This window comes from Bufo bufo, chromosome 4, assembly GCF_905171765.1.
Source record: "Bufo bufo chromosome 4, aBufBuf1.1, whole genome shotgun sequence".
Taxonomy (NCBI): domain Eukaryota; kingdom Metazoa; phylum Chordata; class Amphibia; order Anura; family Bufonidae; genus Bufo; species Bufo bufo.
Window position 1 is genome coordinate 434,192,588 of NC_053392.1, and position 13,965 is coordinate 434,206,552.

At 46.4% G+C, this 13,965-nt stretch overlaps 1 protein-coding gene across 2 annotated transcripts in view; it reads right to left on the reverse strand.

Moving 5' to 3' along the window:
* Nucleotides 1-13,965, reverse strand: part of SYNJ2 (synaptojanin 2) — a 287,057-nt gene that overhangs the window by 21,371 nt on the left and 251,721 nt on the right. Inside the window, exons 23-24 of one of the 2 annotated variants that reach the window (XM_040429360.1) lie at nt 7,795-7,923; nt 4,326-4,390 (exon numbers count right to left, since the gene is read on the reverse strand). In XM_040429360.1, coding sequence (XP_040285294.1) covers nt 4,326-4,390; nt 7,795-7,923 — 194 coding nt within the window. The remainder of the gene's footprint in view (nt 1-4,325; nt 4,391-7,794; nt 7,924-13,965) is intronic. The other variant, XM_040429362.1, reaches the window with a different exon arrangement.

Below are 13,965 nucleotides of genomic sequence, written 5' to 3' on the forward strand. Positions count from 1 at the left end.
TTTATCTCCCAGTCAGAACTCCAAGTATGTTGAAGATATGCCAGCATTCTGTCACAGACTAAATTTTGAATGTCTACCTTTTAACATCATTTAGATTTTTGGTCCTAAAATTTTGTTTTGAAGAATTTCATTATATACCATAAATTTTAGGTGTCAGATCTGTTTTAGAATTTTAATCCCCTGCTTCTTTTCTGTTATGAAAATATTTTGGCTGTCAACAGCTGCTACGAGGGGGAGCTCTCTAGATCTATACTGCGCCACCGACACATTACAACTACAGGAGCATTTAGGACATCCTATTCTAAATCCATAGGCTCGAATGTGGAGTTGCCCCCTCCCTTTGCAGCTACAACAGCTTCCACTCTTACTACAACTTGTGGACATTTTTGCCCATTCATCCAGAAAAGCATTTGCGAGGTCAGACACTGATGTTGAACAAGGTGTCAAAATCTCTATCCTAGTTCATCCCAAATGTGTATGATGGGGTTGAGCTTAGGGCTCTGTTCAGGCCAGTCAAGGTCTTCTACACCCAACTCAGCTAACCATGTCATTATGGACCTTGCTTTGTGCACTGGGCACTCATGCTCCCCAAAATATTCCCACAAAATTGGAAGCGTACAATTGTCTTCATCTATAGTTCTGAGCTATGATAATAAAGACTTTGGTCCTTATATTATTTATAATAAAGGTTATTGACGAATACCTTCTCATAGCACCGATGTGTACAATTCTACAGTTTTATTATATTTTTTTATTTGACATGTTTGCATATGCTTTTATATATTATTCTTTGTTTTTCATATTACCTCTGCTCACTGCATTGTAATGCATATATGCTATCCTGAAAAATGTAAATTTACAAAAATAAAAAAATGTTAATGCTTTAGCATACCAAGACATTTTGTATTAAGATTTGCCTTCACTGGAACTAAGGGGCCTAGGCCAACCCCTAAAAAACAACCCTATGACATTATTTCTCCTTCACAATACTTTACTGTTGGCACAATGCAGTTACGTTCTCCTGGCATTTATCAAACCCAGACTTTTATATTTCAGACTGCCAGGTTGGAGCAGTGGAAACATGTTCTCTGAGTCCAGTGTTAGAGTGCTTTATACCACTCCATCTGACATTTGGCATTGTGCTTAGGGATGTAAGGCTTGCATGCAGCTTGTCAGCGTTGAAAACACATGCCAGGAAGCTCCAAGAACACGGTTTTTGTGTTGATATTAATGCCAGATGAGGTTTGGATCTCTGAAGTTATTGAGTGAGCAGAGTACTGGTAACTTTAATGCACTATGCACAACGCTCGGCAACCTCACTCTATAACTTTACATGTTCAACCACTTCCTGGCAGAGTTACGGTGGTTCTTGAACACTTTCACTGCAATACCACTCACAGTTGACTGTTGAATATCTAGGAGGGAAGAAATTTCATGAACCGTCTTGTTCACATTCAGTGAGCTCTTTAGAACGACCCATTCTTTTATAAAGGCAGACTGCATGGCTAGGTGCTGGATTTTATACACCTGTGAGAATAGGTCTGAATGAAGCACCTGAACTCAATGATTATGAAGTATGTCCCATTAATATTGTCCATATAGTGTATATCTTAACTTATGAAATTATTCAGTGAAACACTTTGTACCCATTTAAAACAAAATAGTGTTCAAAGATAGACATTTACATTCAAGTACTAATTTACTATACAGCCAGTGACTGTGTGCGCTCACCAACAATATACTGTACATCAAACAAATATCCAAGAGACGTAGCTATTTAAAACGTAACTTTTAATACATGTAAGTAGGGCTGAAACGATTACTCGATTGAATCGAGTAATTCTACAAAAAAAAAAAAAATTTCGATGCAAATTTTTTGCATGTCATGTGACCACTTAGCGGGAGTGAAGCGCTTGCTATTACTTACTGCTTCGTGGTCACCCACCGGCCCGTACCGTGCTGCACTAGATCCTGACACATCGTCAGGTCATAGTGCACGTTAGCGCGCACTATGAACAGACGCTGTGTGACATCAGGATCCGATGCAGCGCACGGAAAAGAAGAGGAAGGAGCTGTGGAGCGGCGCCCCTACAGGAAAGACAAGTATTTTATTTCACTGGCGCTGGGGACATGGCACTGAAGGGGGACAGCCGGCAATGGAGGGGCTGATCCGATGGCACTGGGGGACACGGAGGGGCTGATCCGATGGCACTGGGGGACACGGAGGGGCTGATCCGATGGCACTGGGGGACACGGAGGGGCTGATCCGATGGCACTGGGGGACACGGAGGGGCTGATCCGATGGCACTGGGGGACACGGAGGGGCTGATCCGATGGCACTGGGGGACACGGAGGGGCTGATCCGATGGCACTGGGGGACACGGAGGGGCTGATCCGATGGCACTGGGGGACACGGAGGGGCTGATCCGATGGCACTGGGGGACACGGAGGGGCTGATCCGATGGCACTGGGGGACACGGAGGGGCTGATCCGATGGCACTGGGGGACACGGAGGGGCTGATCCGATGGCACTGGGGGACACGGAGGGGCTGATCCGATGGCACTGGGGGACACGGAGGGGCTGATCCGATGGCACTGGGGGACACGGAGGGGCTGATCCGATGGCACTAGGTGAGTGGGGGACATGGCAATGGATGGCATGGAGGGGCTGATGGCACAGGCAGTGCAGCTGAAGGCACTGGGGGAACGGAGCTGATGGCACTGGGGGATAGTGGAGCTGATGGCAATGGGGGAACTGATGCACTTGGGCTGATCGCACAGGGGGGAGCGAGGAGTGTTGGGGAACGATGACAGGGGGTCTGATGAGATTTTATAAAGGAAAACAATCTATTTAATTTTTTCTTATTAGATTACTCGATTAATCATAAAAAATAATCGATAGAATACTCGATTACTAAAATAATCGTTTACTGCAGCCCTACATGTAAGGCTACTTTCACACTAGCGTTCGGAGCGGATCCGTCTGATGTTTCCATAGACGGATCTGCTCCGATAATGCAGACGTTCGCATCCGTTCAGAACGGATCCGTCTGCATTAAAACTTAGAAAATTTTCTAAGTATGAAAGTAGCCTGAGCGGATCCGTTCAGACTTTACATTGAAAGTCAATGGGGAACGGATCCGCTTGAAGATTGAGCCATATGGTGTCATCTTCAAGCGGATCCGTCCCCACTGACTTACATTGTAAGTCTGGACGGATCCGCTCGCCTCCGCACGGCCAGGCGGACACCCGAACGCTGCAAGCAGCGTTCAGGTGTCCGCTCACTGAGCGGAGCGGAGGCTGAGCGCTGGCAGGCGGATGCATTCTCAGTGGATCCGCCTCCACTGAGAATGCATTGGGGCCAGACGGATGCGTTCGGGGCCGCTCGTGAGCCCCTTCAAACGGAGCGCACGAGCGGACACCCGAACGCTAGTGTGAAAGTAGCCTAAGCTAAAAGCATACCAACTTAGAAAAAATAGACTACGGATGTTTATCAGTAGAAAACAAAAAGAAAATATGGCAAATAACATGGTGTATGGCAACACCCACCACCTTGTTGACTATAAAGAACAAGTTTAGTCCTACCATCTCTTGTTGTGTTCACTATCCAAGATCAATAGTGACTGGCTTGGTCAAAATTTCCAAGGGCTGCAGGGATACATGCGGATTCTAATGAGCCCTGTGGGGGACTTTAGTAACCCTAAGACCCCTTGCAGACGAGCGTTCCTCCCGTCCACATCGCAGCACCGGGCCTGACCTCCCATCGCTGCCGGCAGTCACATAGCATTATATTGATTTATGATGCTATGTAACCCTTACAGTTCTGGAATGTATTGGATAACACTGGCATAATACTGCCAGTGTTATCCAGTACATTCCAGAACTGTAAGGGTTACATAGCATCATAAATCAATATAATGCTATGTGACTCCCGGCAGCGATGGGAGGTCAGGCCGGAGCTGCGCTGCGGACTCGCTGCGGGAGGAACGCTCGTCTGCAAGGGGCATAAGGCTGGGTTCACATCACAGTTTCATTTTCCGTTCTTCTGATCCGTCAGAAGAACAAAAAATAATAATTAATAATAATAATAATAATCACATTGAGCCACGTCTGTCTGAGATCAGTTTTATTTAGACGGAAAAAAAGTCCTGCATGCAGGACTTTTCTTTTTGTCTAAAAAGGGGAGGGGAGAGATATAATTTGCTGAGGAGGCCCTACCAGCCATTGTTACTGTTACAGCTATTCATGCTGACAGAATCCCCTAAAGCTTTCAGTCACCCTTTGGATTGTGGTTATTAAATTACTGACTGAGAATTAAGACTCACAGGATGATGCGGTGAACCAGGGAGAAGCTTAACCGATTGCTGAACAGGCGTCGGAATGCTGTTTTCTGCAAAAATAATTTCAACAATGTTATGGTTATTTCACAAGTGAAAAAAAAAAAGCAAACTGTTGCAGAGTCAGCTTCAAAATTCCACGTGGTTTTTGATACTACCTACTTCAAAGGGAACTTTGAATGTGGATTCGGTACGGAATCCGTACCAAGAATGAACACATCACTTTTTTCAGCACTGCATTTTTAACATGAACGGGGAAAAAACACTGTAAATTACCATGTGATTTTCCCACTTAGATGTTAGGCAGAGAACCTGTGCCAAAATAAATGTAAAAATACTCTGTATAAACTCAGCCGTGCCATACCAAAATTCTCCCTCTGACTGGCACTTTAAAAAACATATACTGCATGGTATTTTTTCTTATAGTGGTTCATAGATCCGAAGTTGATTTGTTCAAAAATTTTGGTGATAAAGGGGTTGTTCAACCCCTATATACCCCCCAATGCCTGGGCACCTCATACAGGTTATACTTACCCCGCTGCCCAGCACCTGCATCGCTTCTGATGCCCGCACGGCCGCCAATAACAGGCTGCGACGGGGACAAGCCTTCCTAGGTACCAGCCAGTACCAAAGCCCACTTCAGATTTCTATTTTAAAATGTTTTAAAATACGCAGATAGGGATATAGTAGGAATCCACCGAAGTCTCACGTGACTTAGGGCAAGACACAGTTTGGCTCCACGGAGCCAATACATTTTAATGCTGTATGGAAACAGCAATAACACTAAAGTTTTTGAACGAATCGACTTCTATGATCCGAAGCTCAATTCACTCAAGCCTAACCTCATTGTTTCTGGACACCAGATCGTGGTATGTAAACAGCACTCTGCTGTCCAGAAACAATGAATCTGTATGGGGATGAGCGAGGGAAGTAGCACAGCTCTTTACAGTAGAGGAGATCTTTGCATGTACAGTTAGGTCCATATATATATTTGGACACCGACACAATTTTATTTATTTTTTTCACATGTTTACTAAAACATCTTCAAGTTATAGTTCTATAATAGACATTTTATCTTTCATTTGAGGGTATCCACATGGATGAAGTGGTTAGGAGTTTCAGCTCCTTTATATGTGGCAGGGTTTTTAAAGGGACCAAAAGTAATTGGACAATTGACTCAGTCTGTTTCATGGGCAGGTGTGGGCAATTCCTTCATTATTTCATTTTCAATTAAGCACATAAAAGGCCTGGAGTTGATTTGAGGTGTGGTGCTACATTTTGAAGATTTTGCTGAGAAGTAAACATGCTGTCAAGGAAGCTCTCCATGCAGGTGAAACAAGCCATCCATCATCTGCGAAAAACAGAAAAAAACCATCCAAGAAATTTCTACACTATTAGAAGTGGCAAAATCTACAGTTTGGTACATCCTAAGAAAGAAAGAAAGCACTGGAGACCTCAACAATGCAAAAAGACCTGGACGACCACGGAAGACAGTGGTGGATTATCGCAGAATAAAAACAGCCAACCAAGTGGATAACACTCTCCAGGATATAGGCACATCAATATCCAAATCTACCATAAAGAGAAGACTTCAAGCCACTCATAGGCCTCAAGAATAAGAAGGCTTTGCTAAAAAAAAAACACTCTTAAAAAAACAGCACACTTCGGAAAGAACATTCTTTGGACAAACGAAACCAAGATCAACCTCTACCAGAATGATGGAAAGAAAAAAGTAAGGCGAAGGCATGGTACAGCTCATGATCCAAAGCATACTACATCATTTGTGAAACACGGCGCAGGCAGTGTGATGGCTTGGGCATGCATGGATGCCAGTGGCACTGGGTCCCTAGTGTTTATTGATGATGTGACACAGGACAGAAGCAGCCGGATGAATTCTGGGGTTTTCAGAGACATACTGTGTGCTCAAATCCAGCTAAATGCAGCCAAAGTGATTGGTCAGCTTTTCATAATACAGATGGACAATGACCCACAACATAAAGCCAAAGCAGCCCAGGGGTTTATTAAAGCAAAGAAGTGGAATATTCTTGAATGGCCTAGTCAGTCTCCTGATCTGTATAGGAGGTAATGAGATCCGCACACCCTATTAAGTGAAGGGTGCCCACGGAGGACGAGGGGTCGTCACGTAGTAAGTGAAGAAATTCGTGGCACACCAAAGTAGATTCAATGCAATTTAATAATTAGTTGATGTTTTACATCATTTCATATTCCATCTGTTCACATATATAATCAATACATCCGGGTAGGAGCAGTGTACATTTGTATAGTGTGTCCCAACGTTTCGGCCATATGTCTGGCCTTTGTCAAGGGATCTGTAGTTATTCACTGTGGAGACATTGACCGGATGTGAAGTCTCCTGATCTGAACCCAATAGAGAAGGCATGCTCAACCTGCGGCCCTCCAGCTGTTGCAAAACTACAACTCCCAGCATGCCCGAACAGCTTACAGCTATCAGCCTAGAGCAGGGCATGGTGGGAGTTGTAGTTTTACAACAGCTGGAGGGCCGCAGGTTGAGCATCCCTGCAATAGAGCATTTCACTTGTTAAAGACTAAACTTCAGACAGAAAGGCCCACAAACAAACAGCAACTGAAAACCGCTGCAGTAAAGGCCGGCAGAGCATTAAAAAGGAGGAAACACAGCGTCTGGTGATGTCCATGAGTTCAAGACTTCAGGCAGTCATTGCCAACAAAGGGTTTTCAACAAAGTATTCGAAATTAAAATTTTATTTACAATTATTTAATTTGCCCAATTACTTTTGAGCCCCTAAAATGAAGAGATTGAGCTTAAAAATGCTTTAGTTCCTCAAATTTTTATGCAATCACTTTGTTCAACCCACTGAATTAAAGCTGAAAGTCTGAACTTCAACCTCATCTGAATTGTTTTGTTCAAAATCCATTTTGCTAATGTACAGAACTAAAATTAGAAAAATTTTGTCTGTCCAAATATATACAGACCTAACTGTAAATGCAGCGCTTCACCTCCACTGACGCGTAAGCATTTGTCAGAAAGGAATGCTTCCTACCTGACAATTGCCTGCTTCATCAGACCATGTAAATATGTGCTGGCAGCCCTACCTCCTGCCAGAAACATGGCAGGCGCCATTTTGCTAAATTTAAATAGAAACTGACATCGCCAGCCTCAAAACAGGTGAATTAATTTGATTTAGCGTTAAGCATAGGGCTCCGATGAGGTTTGCACAGAGCCCAACACAAACACCAACAAGAAATATGGGGGAGACACACATTTGTCCAGATGACAGCAAATTGTACCAGGACTGTAAAAGGATTGTTTGAATGGCCTCTTTTTTTATTTTGATGTTGTACAAGTATCCAATAATTTCAGTACACTATAGTATGGCTGATTTGTTATTTCATAATTCAGATAATACATTTATATTCATTTTAATTTGTGCCACATACTAATATAAAGATCTCTTACTTGGAGGTGGTGGTCTCTGTGGTGGACGTGAACGAGGCCTGGCGGGAACAGATAGTGACCTGCTAGGGGAGCGTGAGCGCACTTCCCCAATATCCTGGAGCTCCTTTTTTAACGCAGATATCTCTGCATCTTAAAAAAAAATAAAAAAATAAAAATTTATATTATACACTGCTCAAAAAAATAAAGGGAACACAAAAATAACACATCCTAGATCTCAGTTAATTAAATATTCTTCTGAAATACTTTGTTCTTTACATAGTTGAATGTGCTGACAACAAAATCACACAAAAATAAAAAAATGGAAATCAAATTTTTCAACACATGGAGGTCTGGATTTGGAGTCACACTCAAAATTAAAGTGGAAAAACACACTACAGGGTGATCCAACTTTGATGTAATGTCCTTAAAACAAGTCAAAATGAGGCTCAGTAGTGTGTGTGGCCTCCACGTGCCTGTATGACCTCCCTACAACGCCTGTGCATGCTCCTGATGAGGTGGCGGACGGTCTCCTGAGGGATCTCCTCCCAGACCTTGACTAAAGCATCTGCCAACTCCTGGACAGTCTGTGGTGCAACTTGACGTTGGTGGATAGAGCGAGACATGATGTCCCAGATGTGCTCAATTGGATTAAGGTCTGGGGAACAGGCGGGCCAGTCCATAGCATCAATCCCTTCATCTTGCAGGAACTGCTGACACACTGCAGCCACATGAGGTCTAGCATTGTCTTTCATTAGGAGGAACCCAGGGTCAACCGCACCAGCATATGGTCTAAAAAGGGGTCTGAGGATCTCATCTCGGTACCTAATGGCAGTCAGGCTACCTCTGGCGACCACATGGAGGGCTGCGCGGCCCTCCAAAGAAATGCCACCCCACACCATTACTGACCCAATGCCAAACCGGTCATGCTGGAGGATGTTGCAGGCAGCACAACGTTCTCCACGGCGTCTCCAGACTCTGTCACGTCTGTCACATGTGCTCAGTGTGAACCTGCTTTCATCTGTGAAGAGCACAGGGCACCAGTGGCGAATTTGCCAATCTTGGTGTTCTCTGGCAAATGCCAAACGTCCTGCACGGTGTTGTGCTGTAAGCACAACCCCCACCTATGGACGTCGGGCCCTCATATCACCCTCATGGAGTCTGTTTCTGACCGTTTGAGCAGACACATGCACATTTGTGGCCTGCTGGAGGTCATTTTGCAGGGCTCTGGCAGTGCTCCTCCTGTTCCTCCTTGCACAAAGGTGGAGGTAGCGGTCCTGCTGCTGGGTTGTTTCCCTCCTACGGCCTCCTCCACATCTCCTGATGTACTGGCCTGTCTCCTGGTAGCGCCTCCATGCTCTGGACACTACGCTGACAGACACAGCAAACCTTCTTGCCACAGCTCGCATTGATGTGCCATCCTGGATAAGCTGCACTACCTGAGCCACTTGTGTGGGTTGTAGACTCCGTCTCATGCTACCACTAGAGTGAAAGCACCGCCAGCATTCAAAAGTGACCAAAACATCAGCCAGGAAGCATAGGAACTGAGAAGTGGTCTATTGTCACCACCTGTAGAACCACTCATTTATTGGGGGTGTCTTGCTAATTGCCTATAATTTCCACCTGTTGTCTATCCCATTCGCACATCAGCATGTGAAATTGATTGTCACTCAGTGTTGCTTCCTAAGTGGACAGTTTGATTTCACAGAAGTGTGATTGACTTGGAGTTACATTGTGTTGTTTAAGTTGTTATTTTTTTGAGCAGTGTATATATATATATATATATATATATATATATATATATATATATATATATGGGAAAGTGATGGCGGCACCGGAAAAACAACCAGTAATGGGTGCTAGGTCCAGGGATGTAGCCGCTTACCCCGTATGTGTAAGGATGAAAAATGGACAGCACTCCAGGTAAAAAAGCAATGGTGTTTATTCACCCATGTGGAAGGCAACGTTTCAGCTCATACAAGAGCCTTTTTCAAGCTTGAAAATATATATATATATATATATATATATATATATATATATATATATATATATATATATATATATTCTGCATTTTTCTCATTTAATTTTTGCCAACTTAATCGGAAAAGCTGGTTAAGAATTTAATTACATGAGGATGAGATCTACCTGGAGGAAGATGGCGGTATTGTGAGAGGCAGGAATATCTGCACTTAGTAGTCATGGGTGGTCATACAGAATGAAAGTGTGGCCAGTTGCGTCAGAGGAATGTGTGACAAAAGGTGTAGTTTGTGCAGTGAGGTAGGCTTGATAAAAAAATGTGTTATTCATAACCATATAAAACCAACAATTAACAATTACCTTTTTTCACTTTTTCTTGTTAATATTCTCCTCACCATAAGCACCCACCGTTATGCTTTAACATACTTATACAGTAAATAATGAACTGAATGTGATATCTAATCAGATATTTGGGCTTATATCTTTTCCTAAAATATGGCATAATATTTTCTATGTATAATGCCAAACATCAATAGGAGTATAAGGTGAATTGTCTGTAAGAAGTTGTCTCACCATGACAATGTCTGCCCATATGTCCTATTAGAGCATATGGATATCATTCAAGTCCCCTGCTAAGGACACCCTACCATCTACCGTATTATTTGCCCCCATAAGATGCACTCCCCCCCCCCAAAAAAAAAATAAAAAAATGGGGGGAAAATGCCCCTGCGTCTTATGGGGAGAATGCTGACATTTTTACATCGCAGGCTGCGATGTATGAGCGAGCGGGGAGGGACTTGGAGGAGGAGCTGGGGGCCGGCAATTGCAACGGGGCCGGTGCTGTCCCTGTACTCCGGCCCCGCCGCTCCAGTGCTGCACTATACAAATATAACATGTCTCATTCAATTAAAAGTGATTAAACATGCCCATCACTTTTAATATTACCGTACACCCTAACAGCTTCTGTAGAATGCAGGCAGGCAGGCCGGGCGGGCGGCAGCGTCACTCCCTGATTAAAGTAGGCGACGCAGGCACGTGACATCAGGGAGTGACGCTGCCGCCCGCCCGGCCTGCCTGCGTTGTACAGAAGCTGTTAGGGTGTACGGTAATATTAGGAGTGAGGGGGCATGTTTAATCACTTTTAATTGAATGAGACATTTTATATTTATATACTGCAGCACTGGGGTGGAGAGGGGGGGGGGGAAATCTGTTGATGACTGTTTTATGGGAGAGATATCTGTGGATGGCACTGTTAAGGGGTGGGGGGTCTGTGGATGGCACATATATAACAGTGCCAGCCACAGATCCCCCATAACAGTGCCAGCCACAGATCCCCCATAACAGTGCCAGCCACAGATCCCCCATAACAGTGCCAGCCACAGATCCCCCATAACAGTGCCAGCCACAGATCCCCCATAACAGTGCCAGCCACAGATCCCCCATAACAGTGCCAGCCACAGATCCCCCATAACAGTGCCAGCCACAGATCCCCCATAACAGTGCCAGCCACAGATCCCCCATAACAGTGCCAGCCACAGATCCCCCCTGTAACCGTATCCTTCACAGATCCACCCCCATAACAGTGTCCGTCACATATCCCCCCATAAGAGTGCGTCATCAACAGATCCCCCTATAACAGTGCGTCATCCACAGATCCCCCCATAACAGTGCGTCATCCACAAATCCCCCCATAACAGTGCGTCATCCACAGATCCCCCCCATAACAGTGCGTCATCCACAGATCTCCCCATAACAGTGCGTCATCCACAGATCCCCCCCATAACAGTGCGTCATCCACAGATCCCCCAATAACAGTGCGTCATCCACAGATCCCCCCATAACAGTGCATTATCCACAGATCCCCCCCCATAACAGTGTCCTTCACAGATCCCCCCATAACAGTGTCCTTCACAGATCCCCCCATAATAGTGCCATCCACAGATCCCCATTAGTTCCAAACCCACCAAAAGCACACCTTTTGGTTAAAAAAGGAGGTTTTTGTGAAACTCACCTGTAAAATCTTTTTCTCGTCTTTTCCATTGGGGGACACAGACCATGGGTATTACTAGGAGGGACACTATGCAAATACAATAGAGAGCTCCTCCTCCTCAGGCTATACCCCCAGGCTCCACCAGGAGGAAGTCATGCGTTGCAAAAGCAGTAGGAGAAGGAGAAAAGAAAAAATAATGGAAGCCACTGGACCAACAACCATGAGGCCCAACCACAAACAGAACTGAACTGAACCCCTCCTGCAACAGGCAGAATGGGCGGGAGCTGTGTCCCCCAATGGAAAAGATGAGAAAAAGATTTTACAGGTTTCACAAAAAATCTCCTTTTCTCGTACATTCCATTGGGGGACACAGATCATGGGACGTCCCAAAGCAGTCCATGGGGTGGGAAAAAACATCAGCACCGCCAGGAGGAACGTCCAACGGTCAAACAGGAACCACAGCCTGCAAAACCCTGCGGCCAAAGACAGCATCAGCCAAAGCCAGAGAATGCAACTGATAAAACTTCGTAAAGGTATGTAAGGACAACCAGGTGGCCGCCTTACACAGCTGAGACGCAGAGGCACGATTGCGCCTAGCCCAGGAAGCTCCCACCGCCCTAGTGGAGTGAGCAGTAATCAGAGCCGGGGGAACCCTGCCACGAGCGCGATAAGCCGCGGCGATAGTCGAGCGGATCCATCGCGCCACAGTGACCTTGGAGGCCACCAGACCCTTACGAGGTCCCTTGGGAATCACAAAGAGGAAGTCTGAACAGCGGACGGAGGCGGTAGCCATGAGATACACCTTCAGGGCCCGGACGACATCCAGGGAATGGAGAGCGCGTTCCTTGGAGTTTGCCGGAGAAGGACAAAAGGAGGGCAAAACAAGATTCTCGTTAAGGTGGAAGAGGGAGACCACTTTGGGCAAAAAGGAGGGAACCGGACGGAGCACCACCTTATCCTGGTGAAAAACCAGAAAAGGCTCCTGGCAGGAAAGTGCGGCAAGCTCCGATACCCGCCTGATGGAAGTTATGGCCACAAGGAAGACCACTATTCAGGTGAGAAAAGTCAGGGAGACCTCCCTCAGAGGCTCGAAGGGGGCCGTCTGGAGGGCGTGCAGGACCAAGTTGAGATCCTAAGGAGGTAAAGGGGGGACATACGGAAGGACCGAATGCGCCACCCCCTGCAGGAAAGTCCTCACAAGACCCAGGAGAGCAAGGGACCTCGGAAAAAAGACGGCCAGAGCCGAAACTTGACCCTTCACGGAGCTCAGCGACAGTCCCATCTCGAGGCCGGACTGAAGAAACGAGAGCACCATCGGGATGGAAAAATGAAGGGGAGGGAAACCCGAGTTCTCACAAAAGGCAAGGAAGGCCTTCCAGGTACGATAGTAAATCCGGGAGGAAGCCGGCTTCCTCGCTCTGATCATGGTTCTAACTACAGAATCTGAGAACCCCCTCTTCTTCAGGATGGCGGTTTCAACAGCCACGCCGTTAAACGAAGCGACCGTAAATTCAGGTGGAAGAGCGGGCCCTGAGACAGTAGATCTTCTCTGTTGGGAAGAGGCCATGGGGCGTCCGCCAGCATCCGAGCGACGTCCGAGAACCATGCGCGGTGAGGCCAATCTGGGGCGATAAGAACGGTTGGAATCCCTTCCGCCTCGATCTTGCGTAGAACCTTCGGCAGCAGAGGAAGTGGAGGGAAGACATAGATGAGGCTGAAGTCCTGCCACGGAGACACCAGCGCGTCCACCCCGTACGCCTTCGGATCCAGAGCGCGAGCCAGGAACACCGGAAGCTTGTTGTTGAGCCTGGACGCCATCAAGTCCACATCCGGACAGCCCCACCGGTGGCAGACGTCTTAGAATACATCCGGATGCAGAGACCACTCGCCTGGGTCCACCCTGTTGCGGCTTAGAAAGTCCGCTGTCCAATTGTCGACTCCCGGAATGTATACAGCTGACACCGGAACGTGAGACTCAGCCCACAGCAGAATTCTCCTCACCTCCTGCATCACTGCCCGGCTGCGGGTCCCGCCTTGATGGTTGATGTAAGCCACAGCCGGCAAGGGTCCAATGGGAGAGGGAGTGGAAAATCGCTCTCAGCTCCAGGATGTTGATCGGGAGGCGAGATTCCGCCGCCGACCAAACCCCCTGAACCGTGCGGGACTGGAGAACGCCACCCCAACCCAGGAGGCTGGCATCGGTGGTGACGACCGTCCAGGAAAACGGG